Source organism: Martes martes (assembly GCF_963455335.1).
Source record: "Martes martes genome assembly, chromosome: 1".
NCBI lineage: Eukaryota > Metazoa > Chordata > Mammalia > Carnivora > Mustelidae > Martes > Martes martes.
The window spans coordinates 18241107-18265922 of record NC_137888.1 but is presented as its reverse complement, the minus strand read 5'-3'; the positions used below and the strand labels follow the sequence as shown (position 1 = coordinate 18265922).

Below are 24816 nucleotides of genomic sequence, written 5' to 3'. Positions count from 1 at the left end.
AGTAGAAATGGCATACAGATTTTGACGGGACTCTTTATTTTCCATTTTGGGACTAAAATTTTTCAAAATAAGTTGAAAATGTAATATTTATATTTCCCTATAAATACGGTATATGCAGTATTTATAATTGTTTATACACACAAACACATACACATACCGCTAAGGAGATACATTTGTAAGGTTGCTTTGAATTTCATGCTGGCGTTTCGGAGATACATTTGCAAGGTTGCTTTAAATTTCATGCTGGTGTTTCTCTGCAATTTAGTATCCAGTTTGGCAGTGCTAGTTGGTGATAAGCCTACCACTACGAATAGTGTCTATGCAGAAATGAGTTTTGGAAACCAGACTTTAGAAATAATTGTTAACCATTATATCCTTTAATATTTAGTATTGTGGAACAAACCTACACCCCAGCTGAATGTGTAAGCCAAGCTATAGACATCAATGAGCCAATAGGCAATTTAAAGAAATTGCTAGAACCAAGACTGCAGTGTTCTTTGGATGCTCATGAAATTTGCCTGCAAGATATCCAGGTAATTTTTTTTTCTTTTGAGATTTATATTTTAGCATTTAAGTCTGCATTAGAAATTTTTTTTTAAAGATTTTATTTTTAAGTAATCTCTACACCTAACGTGGGACTTGAACTTATACCCCCAGGGCAAGAGTCACATGCTCTACCTACTGAGCCAGCCAGGTACCCAGAAATATTTTTTTGTTAGCCTTTTATCTCTATAGCTATAGTCTTTATAACTAAATTGGCCAATATTGCAAAATTTACACATTTAAAATAAAAGTTCTTCCACCAAAATTCCCTCCATTTAAAATTGTATCTAAAAGATTGAGTACTAATAGCAACTGGATAGCTCAGTGGGTTAAGTGTACAACTCTTAATCTCAGCTCAGGTCTTAATTTCAGGGTCACACGAGTTCAAGCCTTGCATCAGGTTCCACACTGGGTGTGTAGACTACTTAGGAAAAAAAAATCTTGAGTACTGAATCAAATTCTTGCTTTTTACTTTCACAAATATGAAATGAGTTAAAATAAGTGTGAATCAGAGCCTAAACATATAGTGAGAAGCACATTGACCTTGGAACTTGAAGTGTGTCCTAACACTTTGTAACTAGGTTTTAGCTTCTTTGTGCATTAATTTCCTCATCTTTAAAAAGAGAAAATTGGACTAAGTGATTTTTACCTTCCCTTCCATTTTTATTTGCTCCAGCAGTGAATTTTGGATAAGAACTTAAACACCAGTGTATATATTTTTGGAGTTTATTGCAATAGGATTTTATCTGCGGTAGTATTTTAATAATATGTTGACAGCATATTCATAGTCATGTTTTATAGTATTCGTTCCAGAAAGATAGTATATTCATGTACAAAAAGTAGCTTAGATAGAATTGCTCAAAGAGTTTTTCTAGACCTTCCTTGAACATATGAGTAAGTACTAGAGTTTATATTATATTATATATTTCATCATAATTTATACAAATACGTATTGTGTCTTCTTTTGGATTGTTTGGTTTGTCTTGCTCTCTCCTTCTCTCCTTTACCTGTCTTGTGTTATAGCTATTCTACGTTACAGGAATTTTGCCTCAGTTTTTTAAAAATTCAAATCATCATATATGTATTATTTTAAAATAAGATTTTGGCGTAGAATAACTTGAAATGTCTTAATGAAATTTGTGCCTTTCCGTTTCCACTCAACCATACTTTTATCTTTTCCTTTCACTAAGTCTGGTAAATGTTGCAGGGATGGGCAGGGGGGCAAGGATATTGTTCTTCCAGAATTAGAGAATGTATGTGGGTCTGATATTAGTAATTTTAGGATTTAAAGTTTTTCTTCTCTCAGGGAGAGAATAAACTAGCACAATCTTTTTGAAAGGTAATCTGGTATTTAGTGTCTACTAATGTTAAATGTGAAATACCTAGTAGTTCACCTCAATAAATTGTTCTTAGAGAAATCCTCACCTAGGTGAGCAAAGTTGTACATATGAGCTATTCATTACATGGTTGTGCAGAAAGTGAAAATAACTCAAATGTTCCAAAAACACAGAAGGAGAGAAATAACTTCTGTAGATTGGTGTCTAAGGCAGCCATGACAGATTGGTGAACTAGAGCTATATGGGCAGTTTACCTTGAATGAAAAAATATTTGCAGAACACTGCTGCATTATCTCATTTTAAATTTACATTAGTCTTTGAAATCAGCATATTCTTAATTACATTCTGCAGATGTAGAAACTGAGATTTAAAGATCAACAATTTGCCAATGCATAGCTACAAAGAGGTACTGTAGAATTTGAACCCAGGCCTGTGTGACTCCAAAACTCTTTCTTCAGTTATTTGAGGCAGACTTTTAAGAAAGTCAGCTCAGCATCACTGGACTTCACCTGATTTTCTCATATGTAAAGTAAAGAGAAATCTGGACTTGACCTCCTATTTGCCTTTCACCTATAACATTTGTTGTGCTAACATGCTTTCTTAGCATACCTGAACTACCCAAAATGAAAATATCACTTGTGAAGTACCCAGCACATCATAAGTTCTCAGAAAATATTAGTTGAATAAATGGAAATACGCATAACTGATTGTATCACAGAATTCCAAGCTAGCCTAGGAGCTAAATCATTTTGCAGTTCTCCCTGTCTCCCTTCCTCTCCTCAAAAAAAATGTGAGATTAACAACTTCTCTTCTTCACATCAGTTAACCCACATCCACTTGGAATCAGAATGCTTGCTACTTGTGGTAATGCCTTTTTATTTTCAGACGAGTGCTGACTTGAAAGTTAGTGGAGAGTAGTGGCGTTGTGCTAATTTGAGGAGTATGTGTACTAGTTGTGGTATATTCAGTACTACCTGGGAGTTTACTTCCATAGTTCCATATGCTGTAGCTTCTTGTAAATCATACCTGTGTCTCCTTCAGAGAGGAGAAATCTTGAAATTAGGGGAGTTTGTAACAAAGCATCAGGCACACTTCTAAGGAGTGAAACTACCATATTTGACCTATCTTTCTGCATGGTTACATAGTTTGTGGTATCCCTGTTGTTAGATCTAAAGTCACTTAAGATTTTAGGTTTTATATGACATTTTTAATATTAGAAAACATGTTTGTACCATGACTATAGTGTTGACTGAATTCTTGGGAATGGGAGTCGCAGGAGCTTTGTACCTCCAGCTGCATGAAATGCAGACACAGGAATATACATTATTCAAGATCATTGCAGTACAGGTCTGCCTTTAAAATGGTGACAGACAGCATCTGAAAGTCAGAATTGCTTTTTGTCATCAGGTTGCTGTTGTGTGAAATGCATTCACACATGGAGGGAGACATGGAGGATAAAAACACTAGTACTGAAAAGATAACAGAATTTTGATTGAAGATATCAAAGCTAGGTTAAGTAATAAGGTCATAAGTCCCTTAACTTTATTAACTTCATTGCAAGAGATTTAGAGTTAACCTTGATCTTAAGTGTGTGGCATTCATTATAAGGGGGACATGGCAAAAAATATGTTAATAGATTTATATAAGTTACCCCACTAATTAAGCACCCTTGCTTATTCATGACAGATAAATTGCATTATCTTCTGCTTAAAATATAACAGAATAAATAGTCACCTTTTGACATTATTTAAAATCCTAAATTAGACTCCAGAGCTAGAGAAAACCACCATGTCAAATAAATTTGGTCAATTTATGTTGTCCTTAATTACTACCACAATGGCTAAAATATGTTTAATTTTGGCAGAGAATTACAAGGTCTGACAACTTGGATAATTAGATGTGTTCTTATAATTTCATTAGTATGCCTCAGTAATTAAGTCCTGTTTGATACATATATTTGTATTAAACCTGATGACTAAATCAAAGTAATCTTAATCATTTTCCCATGTTTAGCTGGATCCGGAACGAAGTTTATTTGACCAAGGAGTAAAAACAGATGGAACTGTACAACTTAGTGTACAGGTAATTTCTTACCAAGGTAAGCTACTTTTATGGTTATTTAAAAGTTTAGTTCATGTTTTTTAAAATATGAGAGAGCTCAGTTTTTACAAGTTTGGTGTGTTTTAGGTGGTTGTCTAAATTACTTAATGTAATATAGCCAGACACTCATGCTTTTGGTTTCATTATTATATCTGTCAGGGTGAAGCAGATAGTTATAACGTATTCTTTTTTCTTTTTCTTTTTTTCTTTTTTTTTTAGTATAACAAATTCTAACTAGTTTGTTCAGGGAAGGTTACATTGTAAAGTAAGAGAGCTGGAAGATCAGGTTTTGGTTGACTTTCTCAGCACTGCAGAACTGGATTGCCAAAGAAGCTGTTGCCCTGCCATGATCTGGAAAATGCCAGATCCAAAAGCCACCATTATAACTGTCAACCTAGAACCACTCTGCCATCACATTGATCCACACTAGCCAAAAATGGGTTTCATGTACCTACTTGTCCCTTCTTGTTTCCAGATAGAAGGCTTATGCCAGTGTTTCTAGAGCCAGAATCACAACTGGACCCCTCGCCACCAGGAAATCTTGTCCCTACAGTTTAGCATAGAGAGAGGAATTGGCAAAAGATGTTGAGTAACTCAGTTACCCATATCCATCACAGTATTTTACTAATCTTGTGTAAGTACAAAAGTTTGAAAATTAGGAAACCATTTTAGTTTAAAAACTAAAATTTTTAAAACGTGGCTTGTTAGAAGTTCTGACCAAAGTTTTAGACTAATTTTAATGTTGGAACATATTAGATTGCTTACACTGGTATTTCACAAATCATAGTGTTCTCAGACTATAAAAATGGTAGCTATCCCTTCCGATCTACAATTTCCCCAGTACTGTCATTGACAATAAGAAAGAAATTCTTTGTTTTATCTTTAAAAGCCTAGTCACCTCTCAGTGTAAGTGGATTTGGGAAGAGCTGACTTGATGAAATTTGAGTGACGGATTAGGGAATAAATCTTAGAAAAAAAAATTTTTTTAAGTTACAGTTATTTTTCTTATGTATATTTGAAAAAAGTGACTTACCTTTTTACCGTATAATGAGTGATACCAATATACTTTATTAATAGAGTTTGTTTTCAGGGAGGATTGAAGTTGAATTTTAATCTTTCCAATACACTTTGGTTAAATTTGATGTAGAATGTAACAGAATCAATGACCAGACAGTAGTTGTTAAGTCATAATGATAGTTTTTTAGATCGGTCTTGTAACGGAAGTATCTGAGATGATTTTATAAAGGTCTAATTTATTTTGTTTTGAGTATTTTAAGAATTTGGAGGGGTTTTTTCATTCAATTGAAAATGGAAATCAGAAGTTAATAATGTGAATTTGATTTAACAAACTCAGTGCCAGTTCATTTTTAAATATGTACTTTGACTTTTGAAAAGAAAAGCAGTCAGTAAATAACTTTAATTTGCTTAGAAGGACTTTTAAAAGTTCTACAGGTGGGTAGCTACTATTCATTTATACTCTCCCTAGTCTGGTTTTTATTTTCTAGTTCATGTTGGTACTTTTTTTCTAATAAATGTTTCTCTGTAGCTGTGTGTGTGATGATGGTGGTGGTGTTTTTATATTCTTTTAGACTTGCAGAAAAGTTGCAAGAGTAGTGAAAGAATTCCAGGATGTCCTCTACCCAGATTCTCTAAATGTTAGCTTTTATTACATTTGCTTTATTCTCCATCCACCCGTCCCACGTTATCTTTTTTGCCCAGTTTAAGAATAAGTTGCAGAGGGGCGCCTGGGTGGCTCAGTGGGTTAAGCCTCTGCCTTCGGCTCGGGTCATGATCCCAGGGTCCTGGGATCGAGCCCCACATCGGGCTCTCTGCTCAGCAGGGAGCCTGCTTCCCCCTCTTTCTCTGCCTGCCTCTCTGCCTACTTGTGATCTCTCTCTCTGTGTCAAATAAATAAATAAAATCTTAAAAAATTTAAAAAAAAAAAAAAAAAAAAGAATAAGTTGCAGACATGATTTCATTCTATCCCTAAATGCATCAGTGTCTGTGTTTTCTAAAAACAAGGTTGTTCTTTTATATGACTACATTATAATTATCAAAATCAGGAAATTAATATTAACACATTACTGTTACCTAATCTACCAAAGTTCTAGTGAATAATTATATTTGTGTCTAAAAGAGAGCATTTGCTCTACCATTTGAGAACATAGAATCTAAGCTAAATTATATTTTTTAGTGACTTTTGTGTTTTCATTTAGATTTACTTTTTTTTTTTTTCTCTTTAGGAATTGAACCTAAGCTAAACATCCTTGAAATTGTTAAACCTGCGGAAACAGTTGAAGTAGTTATCGATCCAGATGCCCACCATGCTGAAGCAGAAGCACATCTTGTTGAGGAAGCTCAAGTTATAACTCTTGATGGCACAAAACACATTACAACTATTTCAGATGAAACCTCAGAACAAGTGACAAGATGGGCTGCCGCTCTGGAAGGTTATAGGAAAGAGCAAGAACGCCTTGGGATACCTTATGGTAATAAAATACTTAATTACATATTAGTAGAACAATAAGAATTAACCTTGACATAGAGGACACTAGGGTGAGTAAGTTGATCTATTTTAAATGTAAAATTTTAAATTGATTTTCTGGATCTCTTTTTTTATCCCCTTTGGATAAATATTGTCCTGGGTGCTGAGAATACAAAGAAATTAAAAAAAAAAAATTCTGTCTTTAGGGTATCACAGTGGAGTTGAAGAGGGAGAGAAGATAAATGAAAAGAGAATTACCATAAAAAGTAGCATGTTTTTAAGCTGTCGGTAACTTATATAAAGGGAAAATGCTATTAGGATCTTAATGAGATCAGGGGCACCTGGGTGCCTCAGTCAGTTGAGTGTCTAACTTTTGACCTTGTCTCAGGTCATGGTCTCAGGTACCTGGGATCAAGGCCCAAGTCAGGCTCCATGCCCGAGCATGGAGTCTGCTTCTCTCCCTCTCCGCCCCCTCCCACTGAAATAAGTAAATCTTTTAAAAAAGAGAGAGAGAGAAAGAATCTCAAAGGGATCACAGTGGTCTGGGGAACGTTGGGGGAAAGGTTTATTTTAGAAAAACTATTGGGAGAAGACAGTCCAAACAGGAAATGTGTGTGCAAAAGTTAGATGCAGCAGTGAGCAGCGAGAAGATTTGATGGAGTTACTCTCTAGCATTATAGAACTGCTTTTGATTGATGGACATGACCATGGTAGATGAATGTGGCAGCAGTGCATGACATACGTTGGAGCAGTAGAAACTGAATGAAGGGAAAACAGGAACATGTTGTAGTTGACCCGTCACTAGGTGATAATGTCTAGGTTAGCCTAGACTCGATAATTTAAGTGGGAAGAGATTAATGAAACTAGTGATGGGGCTGAGCAACTGACTGGTGGATTGTGTGAGGGTAGAGAGGAGAGATTCAAGTACTGATACAGCTTCTCAAGCTTGGGTGACTAGGGCAGTGATCATACTGATGAGACCTAACCAGGTCTTTATTACGAATTTAGTGAACTACATATGCCAGCCATCATGTTAAATGCTGGACTTTGGCACATAAGAAAGATAGGCCATGCCCTCCAGAGCTTAAGTGGGGGACATGGGGAAGTCTGGTATTGGAAAGATTTTTCTAGGAAAAGTGTTGTACATATTACAGCTGAAGGTGGCCAGAAAGTATTTTCAGGTACACAAGATTTGGACTAGAGATAAAAATGTTTCCTGGGACTTAGCTGTGTGTTGAGTTTGTCTAGAAGCTGTACAAGTATATACAGTCTCTGATGGAGAGAGAGAAAATGGAAAGGAACACAACATTAAAGCCTGGGCCTTGTTGGCATTTCAGGTTGTGGAAAAGGAGTGGAGACATGGAATAGCTGAGGAGATAGAAGGAAAATAAGAGCTGTGTATAGTGTCTCTGAAATTGGAAGATTTTTAGATGGTCAGGAGTGGCTACATTGCTGACAAAGTGAAAAAAAAATGCCAACTGAGAGGCACCTGGGTGGCTCAGTTGGTTAAGCATCTGCCTTGGGCTCAGGTCATGATCCCAGGGTCTGTGATCAAGCCCCACATTGGGCTCCTTACTCAGTGGGGAGCCTGCTTCTCCCTCTCCCTCTGTCTGCTGCTCCCTCTGGTTGTACATGCACTCTTTCTCTTGCACTCTCTCTTTCTCTCTGTCAAATAAATTAAATCTTTAAAAAGAAAATGCCAACTGAATAGTATCTATTAAATTTGGTGATCAGAGGTTCATTGGTAGATTTAGAAAAAAAAGTAGCTAGAGTTAGACAAAGCTGAATTACAGGAAAAAATAGACATGGAAGTGGAGAAAACAGTATTAACCTTTGGTAGGCAAATGGGAAGAGTGTTGGAGTGATAAATAAATATTATTGAAGGTTCATGAGTTGTTAGTAACCTGAGTATTTGTAGATAAAATAGTGTGGCACGAGCAGGAGAAGGATAGATGAGGAAAGCCAGGAGAGGGGCTTTTAATTGGAACCTAAGAAGGTAAGCCCAGTTCGAAGGACCACATAGAGCCGTTCTTCAGATATGTGGTTGACGATACTGTTATTTATTTTTGACTTATAAAAGCTAGTATAGACATCATGCTTGACCTTATTGTTAGTGAGTTTGCAGTCACTCTGAGAGGAAATGCTGAAAAGGAAAGAAGAGAGCATAAAAACATTTGAAATAATATTTTACGTAGTTTACTAGACTTTCAACAAGAACCCTTCAGTAGTAGGATCTTTTATGGAGAGTAGTATATCATAATGAATTGTATAGAGAGCAAGATTATAAACTCTGACTCAGGAGTACCTACCAAGGGGTAACATTTACTTTAGAATAAAGCTTTTTTATTTTTTTTTAAGATTTTTTTTTAAATTTATTTATTTGACAGAGAGAGAGATCGCAAGTAGGCAGAGAGGCAGGCAGAGAGAAAGGGAAAAGCAGGCTTCCTGCTGAGCAGAGAGGCAGATGCGGAACTCGACCCCAGGACGCTGGGATCATGACCTGAGCGGAAGGCAGATGCTTAACCCACTGAGCCACCCAGGCGCCCCTAAGTTGACTTAATTTTTAGTTTGTAGATTTCTGTATATACCAAGACTGACTTTCTCCCATTGCATCACTCTGTTTTGTGCCTATAATTTTTCCCAAATTCTGAAGTATCTCTAGATTGGTTCTTTTGTAGATCTGCCATAGTGCTATCATCCTTGGACATCCTTGACTTGGCCTGCATTGCCGGATCCATTTTTCAGGATCTTATATTTTCCTTTTTCTTAGTTTTATTCTCCCATTTACTCATTATTCTCTCATTCCTCGGTATAGGTTTCCTTAGAAAGGACACCTAGGAAATAAAAGTTGCTTTTGGGGGCGCCTGGGTGGCTCAGTGGGTTAAATTTCTGCCTTTGGCTCAGGTCATGATCTCTGGTCCTGGGATCGAGCCCTGCATCGGGCTCTCTGCTCATCGGGGAGCCTGCTTCCCTTCTCTCTCTGTCTGCCTCTCTGCCTACTCATGATCTCTGTCAAATGAATGAATAAAATCTTAAAAAAAAAAAAGTTGCTTTTGTTTTTTGTTTGGCAGGGTGTTTGTTTGTTTGTTTTATTGGTGGGGGAGACTTTACATATCCGAAAATGTCTTTGTTCTTTATTCTTTATTCTGCTCTCTCTGATTAAAATCTTGGGTATAGAATATTAAGTTGAAATACTGTTTTTCCTCAAAATTTATTTGGCCCTGTTCTGTTTCATTATAGTGTGAGACGTTTAGGGGGCATTCTGATTCTTGTTCTTTTTTATATCCTTTTTATTTTTCTCTCTGGAAGCTGTTTTGATCTCCTTTTTATCTCTGGTCTTTAACTTGGTTTAGTGGCATTGTGCATCTATTTCATGTGCTGTAGATTTATGGATTATGGGGAAACATTGCGTAGCCCAGCACTGCCTAGTGCAGTAGCCACTAGTCCCACGTGAGCACTTCACATGTGCCTGCTCTGACCTGAGCTGTGCTGTGAGTGTCATATACTTGTACAAACAGAGAAGAATGTAAAATCTTTTAAAATTTTTATGTTGATTACATGTTGAAATAACATTTGGAAACATTACATGAAATTATTATTACAATGAATTTCACCTGTTTATTTTTTTAATATAGCTATGAGAAAACTTTAAAATTACCTAGTGGCCTGCATTATATTTCTCTTGGACAGCTGCTGATCTAGACAATTGTAACCATCAGTTCTGGGAAATTTTCCTGCATTATTATTTTGATAATGACCTTCAGTGTTTTTCTTTTCTTTTTTCTGAGACTCTTGCTGAATCTCCTGAGCTGATCCTCTGTATCTTTTTTCTTTCGTTTGTCATTTTTGTATCTGTATGAACAACTTTCTGCCAAATTTCTCGTCTTCATATCCTGATATGAAAATAACTGTCCTGATAGTTATTTTCACTTTACAAGGGCTTTTCATTTTTGTTTTTCCTTTTAGCATTCTGGTCACATGTTTTTCTTTCTTTCTTTTTTTTTTTTTTTTTTTCATTTTGTTATTGCATTATTTCTGCTTCTGGATTCTAGTTTTCTGTTTATTTTTGTTTAATGCTTTGTTTTGAGTCTCTCAAATATCTGTTCCTGCTCATCTGTTCATAGTTAAAAGTGAGTAACTTTAAAGCTAATTAGTTTGAAGCTCTGGAAGGGAGTTCCTGACCATACTCTGGTGAAATGGGATATTGGTCATTTCATAAAGATTTCCAAGTGTCAGTATGTATATAGAGGTTTTTCCAGGGTATCTTTAACTTCTCTGGAGAATTGGCCAAATACCTGACAGGAGTAGAAAGTTCAGGTGAGGATTTAGGGTTGATGTATATGTGAGTACTCATTCTGGAAATGGAAAGGGAAGTGCAGAGGGTCTCACTCTTCAGTTTGTAGACTTTTATTACTGGGATCAGTGTGCATTTCATGTCTGTCCCAGAAGTTCCGGGGATGGGGTAGTGGCGGGGGTCGGGATATGGACATGTGCGTGGGGATGGTTTTCGGTTGGCTCCTGAGAATAAAGGAGAGGCCCTGGAGGTTCTAACAACACCATACACTTTAAATCAGTCCCCTCATTTTCCACTTACACTTCTCCTGCTACCTGGAACGACCACCGCCTGAGCCAATAGAGGGATTCTGTAGTCAGGAAACACTTACTTGTTACTATTACTGATAGATATTTTAGGTCATAGCTTCTACTTCACTTGATTTTCACTCTGCTGACTGTCTTCAAAAATTAGTTGAAAGTCTCCCACTGTTTGCATTTTCACTTATGTTCTATGAGTTTACTTCTTTTAAAAATTCCTTTCGGGGCGCCTGGGTGGCTCATTGGGTTAAAGCCTCTGCCTTTGGCTCAGGTCATGATCTCAGGGTCCTGGGATTGAGCCCCACATAGGGCTCTCTGCTCAGCGGGAAGCCTGCTTCTTCCTCTCTCTCTCTCTCTCTCTCTCTCTCTCTCTGCCTGTATCTCTGCCTACTTGTGATCTCTGTCAAAAAAAAAGAAAAAAATTTCTTTACTGTCATTTTACTAGGGTCTTAGAGAATAAACAGGGAGAATATGCACAGACAATTAGTTATGTTACACCAGAAGTCCTGATATTATTTAAGAAAACAAATCAGACTGATTACATTTGCCCCAACTTTTTCGATCATGATACTTTTTTGGCTCATGTTTATGTAAAATGAGATTACTTGAACTTATAATGGGAAGTGTAGTTCAGGATAGCTTTTCTAGCTTTCTATAATTCTTTCCTCTGTTATTTTCAAGTAGTATTAAAAAATCGATCCAGTAGAGGCACCTGGCTAGCTCAGTCAGAAGAGCACATGACTCTGATCTCCCAGGTTGTGAGTTTAAGCCCCATGTTGGGTATAGATGTTACCTAAATAAATAAAACTTTAAAAACAAAAACAAAAACATTGCCACTGGCTTTCTCAGTTGCTGTCTGTTCACTTAATCCACTCTTATATGGACCTCCTCTTTTTCTTCCGTGTTCCTGTGCTGCTCGGTTTAGATTCCGTTCCTTCTAGTTCCTCATTGTGTTCCATTCTCCTGGATGTGATCAGTGGCTCAGTTTGAAAAACCCAAAGGTGCTATACTACTCCAGCCCCTTAAATCTTACTGTGAACCTTTGCGCTCGCTCGGGCAAAACTATTTGAGCTACTCCTTTGAGCTTGGCCTGTTGCGCTCAGTGAAAACTTCTTGGCTGTGCTGAGGTTCTCCTGTGCTCAGAATGAAAATGGGTCAGATTTTCCTTTGTTTCCCCCTTTGCTTTCTCCTTAAACAGATACTGATGCCATGAAGGTCTCTGAATGTTACTGCTTTGTCTTCATCTGTGTATTTTGGGCTTCCGTGGAGACACCTTGTTCACCTGGTTTTATTGTAAATATACACGGATGTTTGGTTTTGCTGTCTTTTGCTTTTAGTGGTGTTTTTTTAATGTGTGCATTCAAAGACATTAAAAAACTTTGCTGCCATCTTGTCAAAATCCTTCTCCTTTCCTCTTTATGAAAAGATCAAATAAAAAATCAGTTCTGTGGCTGTCAATACTGTATTATGTTTGATTCATCTTTTATTATAAATTGGCTCTTGATAAGTCCCTAAATGTGTTTTTCCCCACTTACTCCAGTTGAATAGCCTGCATCTTAGGGGCATGTAATCCATACTGTTTAGATAGATCATCTTCTCCATGCAAAAATACCTAAACCGAAATCAATTCAGCCAGTTTTTATTGAACTTATATGGGTAGAATACTCTGTTGGGTGCCAGGGATACAGCAATGAAATATTTATACATGTTGGCCATCTTTTTCTTTTGTGAACTCAATTAGATAGTAAAAAAATGATGAGGAAAATGACTATTTAGATTTACTTTCCATAGATTTAACAAATTAGGCCATGCATAAGGCATTGTGGTAAACTCCAAAGATAAACAGTGGTTTATAAGACACAGTCCTTATATTTCAGACCTTAATGTATTACAGGGAAAGACAGCTGAGTAAACATGCAATTTGCATGTTGTATTATAAATGCCACTAAAGGGTAAATATAGGAACACCAGCTTTTTACAAGAAGCGAAAGGGAGGAAAGATTATGTTTTGCACACTTTGGAGAGTGAGTCTAGCTCTTCAGAAACCCCTTAATAGTTTTCTTTTTTCTTTTTTTTTTTTTTTACAATGCTGCAAAGTAATGTTTAAAACTTGGATGACTTATGCCATTCTCTCTAGAGAAATCCCACTTTTTATTCTTTCAGTTGACTCATTGAAGAGCAATTTTATGTTATTTTTTCTTGATAAAATTTTAGAATAACTGATGTAAATCAGGTGAATTCATTAAAAGTTTAGATTGAGAAATTGAAAAGGACCTGAGGAGAAAATGTAGTGTTAAAAACCTTTTTATTTATTTGAGTTTATTTACTTCTCTTAATTTGGGGAAAGATCCTTTCTGGATTTCCTCTCTCTCTCTCTCTATATATATATATACATATATGTGTGCGTGTGTGTATTGACAAATTAACTGTGAATTTATATAATATCTAAGATAGGACTAGGCTAATGGTAATATTTTTCTCTTTAGATCCTATACAGTGGTCTACAGACCAAGTCCTGCACTGGGTAGTTTGGGTAATGAAGGAGTTCAGCATGACTGATATAGACCTGACCACACTCAACATTTCTGGAAGAGAATTATGCAGTCTCAACCAAGAAGATTTTTTTCAGCGAGTGCCTCGGGGAGAAATTCTATGGAGTCATCTGGAACTTCTTCGAAAATGTATAAAATTTGAATTATTACCTGCTTGCACTGTAACTTGAGTTTAACTTTATTTCTGTATAACTTTGTCTTCGTTGTTTGTTGTGATCTTTGATAATAGCAATAATAATTAACACCTACTAATTGTATAAGCAGTGCTGGGAGCTTTATATGTATTATCTAATTTAATCCCTCTACTGATGCCACAAATCATTACTTTCCTTATTTTTTAGATAGGATACCATGGCTTAAAGAGCCAGCCCCACGAGGGTACAGGGCTAGGGAATGGCAGAGCCAAGATCCAAAACCAGACTAAAGAATGCCGGAATCCAAGCTCTTAAGATTCTGTGCCCTACACTTAGCTCTCTTCATAAATTTCATCCGTTGATTTCTGTTTCATCAGTCATTTCTTTCGTTTTGAAGTCTGCTGTTTATAAGTGTTTCCATGTTGGCTCCACAGACATTATTATTATGATTAAGTGACTTATACAGAAATTAGAAACTACTTGTCTGACCAACAAAAAGCTCAAATAAATGTAAATTATTTTGTTTGAATTTTAATCTATCTTATATTTCAGTGACTATCTGTGAAAATATTAGCAGTACCCTGTTCCCTAACATCATTCTACAGCAGGCCAGAAATGCTAGCCAGACCCACTTTCTTTTCAGAATGTGTGAATAAGACAAACTCTGACTTTGTTTTTGTAATGGTTATGGATAAAAAGGTAACTGGTAGGGTTTGTTCTATTACCTGCCCAGTAAAGGAACAGCTCTGGTTGGAGGGATTTTCCACAGTTATTCGAAGGCTTAGGGTTTTCATCTGGGGTGCTTTTTCTGCTGCTAAATAAAAAATGAGCTCTAGAGAGAGGCTTTCCTTCATTGGTTAGAGTTTCTCTCTTTCATGGAATCTCTTAAATACTAGAGGGGGAAGTATCTATTGACACTGAAAGTCTTACTGCATTCATTACATTTACAGGGTTTATTTCCAGTTTTTCTTACTAGATAAGTAAGTTAAATGTTCTGGTTGAAGTTTTGTCCTTGATTTCACAGGGGTTTGGGGTTTTTTTTTCCCCCCCTCTACGCAGCTTTTCAAATAAATAAGGAAAACTCTTGAATTGTTTCAGGTTTTTAACATGTGAGTCATGTTTACTGAAGTGTACCCTTGTAGGAATTGTCAAGATTAGGACAAAGATGGTGTTTAGACTACAGTTTAAAATTGGTGGGTTTTGCTGTCTCCCCTATGGCAGCACTTTGTTGTGGTTGTCTCTGGTTCTCCTAGTGCTTCTCAGTCTTTAAAGCTTATTCAGAGACTTCACAGGAATCTTGTGTATCTGTTCATTTCTTTGAAGCGGGGAGAATGCTCAGAACTAGGAATCTGAATGAAGCAATAACATCTCCAGTTTACTGAAAAGTTAAGCTATGTTTCAAGTATTGTGCTTTTAGAAAACATTTTCCTTGGGGTGCCTGGGTGGCTCAGTCAGTTGAGCGTCTGCCTTTGGCTTGGCTCATGATCCCAGGGTTCTGGAATCGAGCCCCATGTCAGGCTCCCTGCTCTGAGGGGAGCCTGCTTCTCCCTCTGCTTGCTGCTCCCCCTGCTTGTGTGTGCACTCGATCTCTCTGTCAAATAAATAAACGAGAATCTATTTAAAAAAAAAAAAACACATTTTCCTTTAATCCTTATGACAGCCTCATGAGGTGGTAGGTGGGATAGCTCATTTAGACATGAGGAAATTAATGCTTAAGTTGGTTGAACAATTTACCAAAGTCACACAGCCAATGAGTGAGTGCTAAGATCAGAACCAAGATCTGAGGTTAGTCCCATATAATTATATAAACCCCAAAAGAAACCCCTTATCTGACAGGTAGGCTTTAGATCTCTTTTTAGTTTCTCAGTCCTTTCTAGCTCTGTGTGCCTAGAACTGGATCTTGGCATGGCACCCTAAGTGGAACTGTGTTCGGTGCCCAGGCTGGTACTCACCCAGTACGCAGATGATTGCTGGTGGGTACAGCTTCAAGAGAAAGGCATCTAATCTATGATGGGCACTAAATAAATCGGCTGAAATATTAGAGACTGGGAAATAGGAACTTTTGTTAAAGAAATAAAGAATAGAATTTGGGTAGGGGATAGCAACAGATGAGTTAAGAGTGGCTCTCTTAGTGGTTGTATTAGGACCTTTTACAGTGTAACTCATGTTGAGAGCTGTCTTTGTAGCCATCGTTATATTATTTCATTCACTTGTGACTTGTAGGACCACTACAGTTTAATTGAAAATTTAACTATCTTTAAGGAGCATTATAAAGTTAAAGCCCTTTTGGAACGCCTGGTGGCTCAGTCAGTTAAGCATCCGACTCTTGATTTCATCTCGGGCGATGACTCAGGGTCATGAGGTTGTGGGGCTCTCTGCTCCACGCAGAGTCTGCTTGAGATTCTCTCTCCCTCTGCTGCTCCTCCCCACTCTCTCAAATAAATAAAGTCTTATAAAAAAAAGTTAAAGCAGTTTTATTCAATCTGTTAGAACAGATTAGTAAATTCTGAAGATCTCATCTTGACTGAGAATGTATATCTAACAAATGTTAAGTAATTTCAGTGTGGTGTACATTCTCATCTTTGATTTGATTTCAAAGGTTTCCATGTTTTAAATGGTTTTATACAGATAAAGAGATATAGATATAGATATTTATGTTATGGGACTATCCAGCTCAGAATCTGAACTGCTGTTTTATACTATGAATTGTGAAAAGTAACTCCATTTTTCTAACATTTCTTAAAGTTGAAAGAATTAGAGCTCTCCATCTGTTATTTCTCTTAAAAATATCTTTTTCTTGCAAAGTGACTATCAAGTATTTCTTTAGGATATTGTGCCATTAAGTTTTGTTGAATGTTTTGTTTTTTAGTTTATTTGGTTGGTCAGTTGAATTGAGTTTTACTGACTTGAGTTTGTATTCCTGGGGTAAATGTAAACAGAAATTTTTATGTGTGTTCTTCAGATGTGTTGGCAAGCCAAGAACAACAGATGAATGAGATAGTTACAATTGATCAGCGTGAGTATTCATGCTTTCTTTTAATTCAGCACTGCAAGGTAATAAAATTAATTTTTAACTTTTTATAAAATATTTTAGATACACCAAGAAATAAAGTATAGTAACTAACATCTGTGTACTCCTAAGAATTAAAACTTTATGTATCAACTTTGCCTGTTGTAGATCTCATTTTAAATGACTCTCTTGAATTGATGTTTATTGTTCTGTGCATATTTTATATTTTTACCAACTAGGCAACCACACTTTATAGCATTGTTTTACCTGTGTTTAAACTTTCTGGGTAAAATGATAATAAACTGTATATATCCTTTTATAACTTGCTTTTTGTGTAACAGTTATGAGACTTTTGATGATACTTGCAGTGTGATCTCATTCATTTTCACTGCTATCTATTCTTTTTAAAAGTCTGTGAGTATGATGGAATGAGTGTTTGTAAGAATGTGTGGGAGATTCTCTGGTTTATCACAGGGGTTCCTTCCAACCTGACTAGGGATTACCATAGCTTTTCACCAAGTGCGGGTAGATGTTGGTGTTCTCCCCAGTGCGTGTGGGTTCTCATTTGTCCGTATTTTTCCCCAACATTTGATAAACTACTTTTAATGAAGAAATATTCTTAAAACAAATGTTTTTATAATTTCTTGTTTAGTGTGTATATACCACTAAGTTAATTAAAAATAAGACCTGCTCTTATTCCCCAAGTTAAGATTCACAACCCATAATGCAAACATCATACCTTATCCTCAGGACTTCTTTGGTAATTTTGTTCAAAACTTCTGTGGATTAAGGCTTTTTTTAAATGAGGCCTTTTTTTTTTGAGCTGATTAGAGGCGCATCAGTAAAACTAATAGCATTTTATATCTTAGTAGATTTTTTACTGCAAGTATTAGAAGGAAAATTTTTTTTCCATTTTTCTTTGCAGCTGTGCAGATTATTCCAGCATCAGTACAGTCTGCTACACCAACTACTATTAAAGTTATAAATAGTAGTGCAAAGGCAGCTAAAGTACAAAGAGCTCCAAGGATTTCAGGAGAAGATAGAAGTTCACCTGGGAACAGAACAGGTATTTTTGCATTATCTTATGGTATTTATAAAATTTGTCAAATCATGTGTATTTTGGTTTTTTTTTCACTGTATGAAAATATGAATATAGATTATTTCTCTGGCAGTATTTAAACAGCATTTGTTAAAAAAAAGATTGTTTTTAGCATGGCTGGGGGATGACCCAGAGAAGAACCTGTGTGGTGCCTTTTGCCTGCTGCTAATCCATAGCACTGTGGTCAACGCTTGTCCTTCTCAATTTAGGAAACAATGGTCAAATCCAACTGTGGCAGTTTTTGCTAGAACTTCTTACTGACAAGGATGCTCGAGACTGCATTTCTTGGGTTGGTGATGAAGGCGAGTTTAAGCTAAATCAGCCTGAACTAGTTGCACAAAAATGGGGACAACGTAAAAATAAGCCTACAATGAACTATGAGAAACTCAGTCGTGCATTAAGGTAAGTATTTATCATTATTATTGTTTATTATTTCTTTTTATTATCAAGCCTTTCTAAAAAATTACTTCTTATTCTAGGTTTAACATTGTTATGTAACATTAAAAGACTTGTTTATGTTTATTTAATTAAAAAGCTAATAGTTTCACACTGTTGTTGAAAGTGACTTTTTAAAAAAGATTTATTTATTTTAGAGTTTGTGTGCGCTTGAGCATGCAGGGGTGGGGAGGGTTGGGGGGTGAAGGGAGCAGAGGTAAAGGGAGAGAGAATACTTGACCAGATGCTTTGCTCAGTGCAGAGCCCAGATGGAGCCCCAGGGGGGGCTCCATCCCCTTATCCTGAGATCACAACCTGAGATGAAACCAAGAGTCAGACACTTAATCAACTGTGCCACTCGGGCACCCCAAAAATGACTTTTTACAAAGATATTTAGTAATAATTTTGAGGCATGTATTTTTTTTAGATGATTCCAAGACTATTTGTTTTTATCTGGTTGAAAAGCATATATTACTCTGTTTAAAACTTATATTTTAATCTCTGAGCTTTCTGTCATTTACATAAAAGATTAAGATGCTATCATTTCCATAGGTGAATTGAGTATAAATTTTAGCAAAGATGCAGATATTTTCTGTTTTTATACGAGGTGCATAATGTTGCCCCATTTCTCTGTTCTCTCTTCACCTTTGCCCTAAATCTGAATATCCAACCTTTACATGGATTGAATTGCAATAAAGTAAAATTATTTGTAACATCCCATAAGTAGCATGAATTTTTTTGAGACAGTTACTCTCAGAAATTATGCTTTCCATGGGAATGGAAATTTAGTATGTGCATTTAAGTAAAAAAGCAGAATATATGGAAATACGGAACTAATGTCTTTTTTTGAAAAAGTGAACATAGTGTAAAACAGCTCTGCAATTTATCTCTATTTCTAAATAATATGATTTTACTGTTACTTCATGTTTCATTTGGACATTGTGAATTTCACACTGAGAGATTATGATTCACCTCTCCACTACACATATTTACACACTTTTTCTCCCTTCATCCTAATGTAATTACATAATTATATGGAAATTGTGGTTATATCAGCATTCATTGTTAGGGTCATGATCATGTAAGTACTGCTACATATTTTAGCATGATCATTTTTCTTTTCCAAAATAACTGTTTTCCTTAACACTCAAAGTAACTAAAATGCTGTCTTTTCTTCCTTTTTTATTTTATTTATTTATTTGAGAGAGAGAGCAGGTGAGAGAGAGTGCACAAATGGGAGGCAGGGTGGGAGCAGAGGGAGAGGGAGAAGCAGAGCCTGATGTGAGGCTCAATCCCAAGACCCTGAGGTCATGACCTGAGCTGAAGGCAGACTTAAAGCAACTGAGCCACCCAGGCGCCCCTAAAATGCTTTATTTTCAATGTGTTTATCACTTATTTAGTCTCATATACTTTGCCAATTATCTAAAGATCCTCTCCATATGAGAATTAAGGCTGTCATTTTTGGCAGTTGATATAATTGTATATATACAAGTCCCTTCAAAATTACAGATAAATTTTTAGAATTAATCTTTAAGATGTCAGGTCTCCTCTGATAAAAGTTTCAGTGCAGAAAGTTTTTTTGTAGACCTTAACATGGTGATTGTAAAATTTATGTGGGAATATAAAGTATCGCAGTAGCTAGGATACCTGAAGAAGATTAACATAGAGTGGGAAGACTTGCTCTCCAGGACATTGAAACTTGCTGTAGCTGGAACAATAAGACCATGTGTTGTTTGCTTAGCAGAGACAGCTAGACTACAGATTACAGCGGAGAGCCCAAGCAGAGCCAAGAATATAAGAGTATTTGACTTAAAGATGGTATGGAGAAAAGACATGAGGAAAGACCTGCTTTTCAATTGATAGAGCTGGGACGGTTGACTATCCATATGGAAAAAAAGTAAAACTCTACCTCTTCCTCGTACCATACCAGAAATTTGTTCCATGTAGCTTGTAGCTCTAAATATGGAAAGTAAAATAGGAAACCATCTAGAAATACCTCCATGATGTCGGTAGGTGAGGAAAGACATCAAACAGAATTGACAGCACTGACCCTGATGGAGAAAAGAAATTGGGACTACATTTAAATTAGATTACAATTAAATTTCGGTCAACAGAAGCCATTGTCGGGAGAGCGAAAGGCAAGCCACAAACCTGACGTAAAAGTCATGTCTGAAGTAACTTAACTCTTAAAAATCAGTAGGAGAAATAGGAAAAATAGGCAAGAGACATGAATAGACACTGGACTGGTGATTATCCGCATGGCCAATGACCATATGCTGCAGCACACAGCCTCTCGTAATCAGGGAAACGCGGTTGGAAACGATGATAAAATGGCACAGCGCATATCTCAGGATGGCCTAAATTTAAATGCTTGCCAGTGCCAGGTGTTGAGGATGTGGAGCAGCGGGAATGCCTCTACACTTTTGATAGGAATATAGCCTGTAACCCAGCAGTTTCTCTCCTAAATATCTGCCAAACAGAATTGCATGCATATGTCTGCACACATGCTCACAGCAGCATTATTTATAATATCCCAAAACCAGAAACCAAATACGTGTTAGCAGGAGAGTGAGTAAATGAATTGTGGTAAACAAGAGTGGACTGTGTGTCCATGGAAATGACCTGGGGCTACAAGCACTGATAAAGATGAACCTCACAAACGTAATGTTCAGCAAAGGAATCAGACCCAAAAGAGTACATATTGTATGAGTGCATTTATAGTATAAAGTTCAAGAAACAGGAGAAGTTTAGGGATACATGTTTGGGTGACAAGCACTGAATTACCATCATGGAACAAAATTGTTTTTACCTTGTAGAGCAAGGCAGGGGTAGTGATTTGAGGGACCTTGGAGGGATTCTAGGGAAATCTATTTCACGATATAAAGGCTAAAAAAAATACAAGTCAAAAAAAAAAAGAGGGCAAAATCAAGTCCATGAAAATAGAGGTATCATGTACCTTTCTACTTTCTTCATTTTATGGAGGGTACAAATGCAGTGAATGCTGTTATATGTGGTTGTATGACAGCATCCAGTAGATTGAAGGACATACTAAGTAAAATTAGAACTTAGTGTTTGTACTCTTTTATCACCTTTTCCAAGAGACATAAGATTATACCAACTCCATTTTCCTCCTTGAAATATAAAACCACTTTCTTCCTTTATCTTACTTTTTTCTCAAGTGTCTGTTTGCTATAGCCTTACATATTGTGAAGAAATCTTCTTAAGAAATTAAAATACCAGTCTCATTTTAAACTAGATGACAGGCAATTGATGGTTTGTGGGCTAAGATCTAAATTATGTCTGAACGTAATTGGCACAAAAGGAAACAAAAGAACTCTGCCCAGTGTGTTGTATCTCACTGAGAAGGTGAACATAACTGCCTGTTAGGCTTTCTCCATTCTGAAATTAAGGAAAAGTGACTTAATTTCCTGCACATAGATCAGCCTTTTCATTAATGGACTCTTGATTAAGTTGAATGACTTTATAATAAAGTCCTGCTAAATATGGTAGTTTACACCATGTTGGTACTTTGGCAAATAGTCGTTCCTTTCATAACTGTTTATTGTCAAACTGGTACAGATGGGCAGTACAGTTTTAAAATCAAGGCTTCACGGAGGTGGGGAAAAATAATAAAACAAAATATAAGGCTTAACAGTCCCCCTGCCTATACGAGTCTTAACTTACTTTTTTCCCTTTATTGGAATTGACAGCGATTAACAGTAAATAAACTTTTTCCAAAGTAAATCTAAGTCCAGCTCTATTTCCATACATAGTGGCAATAAACTAGGCTTCTAGAGGGACTTCCTCCAGATTTGTCTTTGTAGGTATAGAACCCTTGTTTCCTTATGATGCCCTCTTCCTTGGTTTTCTGTATCCTGTCTGTCTTCTAACCCTTTACTTACACTTCTGAGGCTCCTTATTGGATTTGGAGAATTTCACTGAAAGAAGAGCCTTTACATATTAAAATGATGACAGCAAAGCCATGGCTGCAACTTAAGGGATTTTGTACAGTACAGAAAAGTGGACATTCCCACAGTCCATAGAATATGTGTATTGCAAATTTCTCCTTTTATGTCGGTTCTTAATTATTAACATAGCTTACGTTTTATAGAGGGCTGTGTGCCCGTCATTGTGTGCTTAAGTGAGCACTTTGCAAAGATAATCCTTTTAACTCCCAATAATTCTATGAGGGTAAGTACTGTTTTTAACTTCATTGTATAGACAAAGAATAAAAACTTAGAGAAAATTTGACTTTTGTGTGGTGACAAAATCACACAAAGTCAAGACACTATATTTTGAATCTTGACATTCTGACTCCAAGCCCTTGTTCTTAGGTTCTATTACTACTCCTAAGGTTTTTTGATTTGTTTTAATAGTGTTCATTTTTAAATCAGTATTTTATCATAATTGTTGAAATACAGTTTAAAAATTTAGTACATAGAGTTTTAGAATACTGAACATTGAAATTTTAGTAAGCAATGTTTTGAAGTTTCCTTGGATAGTAACATTAAATATTTCTCTGTAACTTCAATGTTAGCTGCTGTCGGGTAGATACAGGACTAGGACTAGGCTCCTGCTTGAGGAGGGATCTGAACTATTGTAACAAGCCCAAATTCTGTTTTTTTTCCTATAGTCCTAATGTGTATTTCTTTTTAAAGGTATTATTATGATGGGGACATGATTTGTAAAGTTCAAGGCAAGAGATTTGTGTACAAGTTTGTCTGTGACTTGAAGACTCTTATTGGATACAGTGCAGCAGAGTTGAACCGTTTGGTCACAGAATGTGAACAGAAGAAACTTGCCAAGATGCAGCTTCACGGGATTGCCCAGCCGGTCACAGCAGTAGCCCTGGCCACTGCTTCTCTGCAGACGGAAAAGGATAATTGAGCCCAGGACCTTCTGGGAGCCCGAGGTCTTTCTTAAATATTAGAGCAAGTATTGCTCTCACCTTTATTACTGAATTTGAATCTTCTTTTATTTCTAGACTGTACAATCTGATGCATGATTTTTTTATAAATATTTCATACTCTTGTGAATTTGGATCTTTTTACTTTGAGCATATATTTTAGAATACGTGTATGTTAAAGGTCACCACAATGTCTTCAGCACCAAGTCAGGTTCATTGTGGGATAGTTTGTTAACAGTCAGGAAAGCTAAACTGGTCAGTATTAATGTCTAGCCCTACCAAAAATAGTCAGTAGCATCTGAGGATGAAAAATAAATGAAGTATCTCCAGGAAACAGTCTGGCTTAACTATTTTTGAAAATATAACTGTTTCCCCTCTCTGCTGCTTTAGATGTTGCTTTACATAGAACCAGAAAATGGAATTTTTCACAGCTAAAGCATGTGTGCCTGTTTCATCTAATCAAGCAGAGCTAAAATATTCCTATCAAATAAAATTATAATATTAATAAATTACTAAACTGAGAGTATCAAGTTATTAAAATAATTTATATATTTGCAAGCAAAGGACAATAAGAAGTCGACTGGCAGAAGAGCATTGCTGAAGAAGGACATCCAGGTTGAAATCTAGCTTAACTCAAGCTAATTTTAAGGATTTTCTGTATAGATTATTCATAATGTCAGGCCAAGAATTTAAATTATTTTAAGAGAGGCATTTAATTCTAATAAACCAACTATTACAAAAATTCTGAAATGATCTCTGTTTTTCCTGTCAGAGATTTAAAAAACTGAAAAGGTATACCTCAGCCAGAAAATAAAAGTTTGATTTAGTTTGGTTTGGCATGGCTTGCTTGCTTTCTTTTTCAAAATTGCCCTATACTGCCAGTGTGTTATGCAAAAGCAGCTTATGTAGTCATTGTGTTTCTGATGAAATGAAGATGTTCATCAGTCAGCAGTACTTTCCCTTTCAAGACAAAAGCAAATTACTAGTCCGTAGTTCTAAGAAGAAGCTCTGACCTCCAGTTTAGACAGTCTTCTCTCCAAACAAAATTTCCCATTTACTGAATTTCTTCCTTTTGAATATTATATATGTGTGAGTATAAATATCTGTATACATGTTCACCTGACCATTTTAATATATATATATATCTATATATAATGATATTCAAAAGGAAAGAGATATTAAAACATAATAACTCATTTTAAAAATGTTTTAATTATATGATTCTCATATGTGAAACTCCTTACTTATCACCAGCTAACACTAAGCAGAAATGGCTAGAAATGTTCTCTTTTTTGCTTGCTTGCTTTTTTTGTTTGTTTTGTTTTGTTATGTTTTAAGGCATTATACACGAATCATGAGATACTGGCAGGAGCTTTTAATCCTCTTATAGCAGAAGATTGATTGACATACATTACTTTATGCACCTTCTCCCTCACCATTTCCTCTAAATCTGTCCCCCAAACAGCTTTATAAGAGCTCAGTTGATGCTTCTGACTAACCAGGAGGAAAGGGCTTGGTTGTAAGTCAAGGAGGCATTGCTAGCAGTCACTGTACTGGTCCCAGATAGTGGTCTGGAATGAACCATAAGGCAGAGAGATCCTAGGAACAAGCAGGAGAGAAAG

The 24816-nt window shown here is 36.2% G+C and overlaps 1 protein-coding gene across 2 annotated transcripts in view; it reads left to right on the top strand.

Moving 5' to 3' along the window:
- Positions 1-24033, top strand: part of GABPA (GA binding protein transcription factor subunit alpha) — a 33365-nt gene extending 9332 nt beyond the window's left edge. For both annotated transcript variants that reach the window (XM_080823784.1, XM_080823783.1), the window contains exons 3-10: positions 389-533; positions 3894-3978; positions 6224-6469; positions 13545-13739; positions 16707-16760; positions 17680-17820; positions 18063-18255; positions 22947-24033. In XM_080823784.1, coding sequence (XP_080679910.1) covers positions 389-533; positions 3894-3978; positions 6224-6469; positions 13545-13739; positions 16707-16760; positions 17680-17820; positions 18063-18255; positions 22947-23175 — 1288 coding nt within the window. In that variant the 3' untranslated portion in view covers positions 23176-24033. The remainder of the gene's footprint in view (positions 1-388; positions 534-3893; positions 3979-6223; positions 6470-13544; positions 13740-16706; positions 16761-17679; positions 17821-18062; positions 18256-22946) is intronic.
- Positions 24034-24816: the final 783 nt, after the last annotated feature.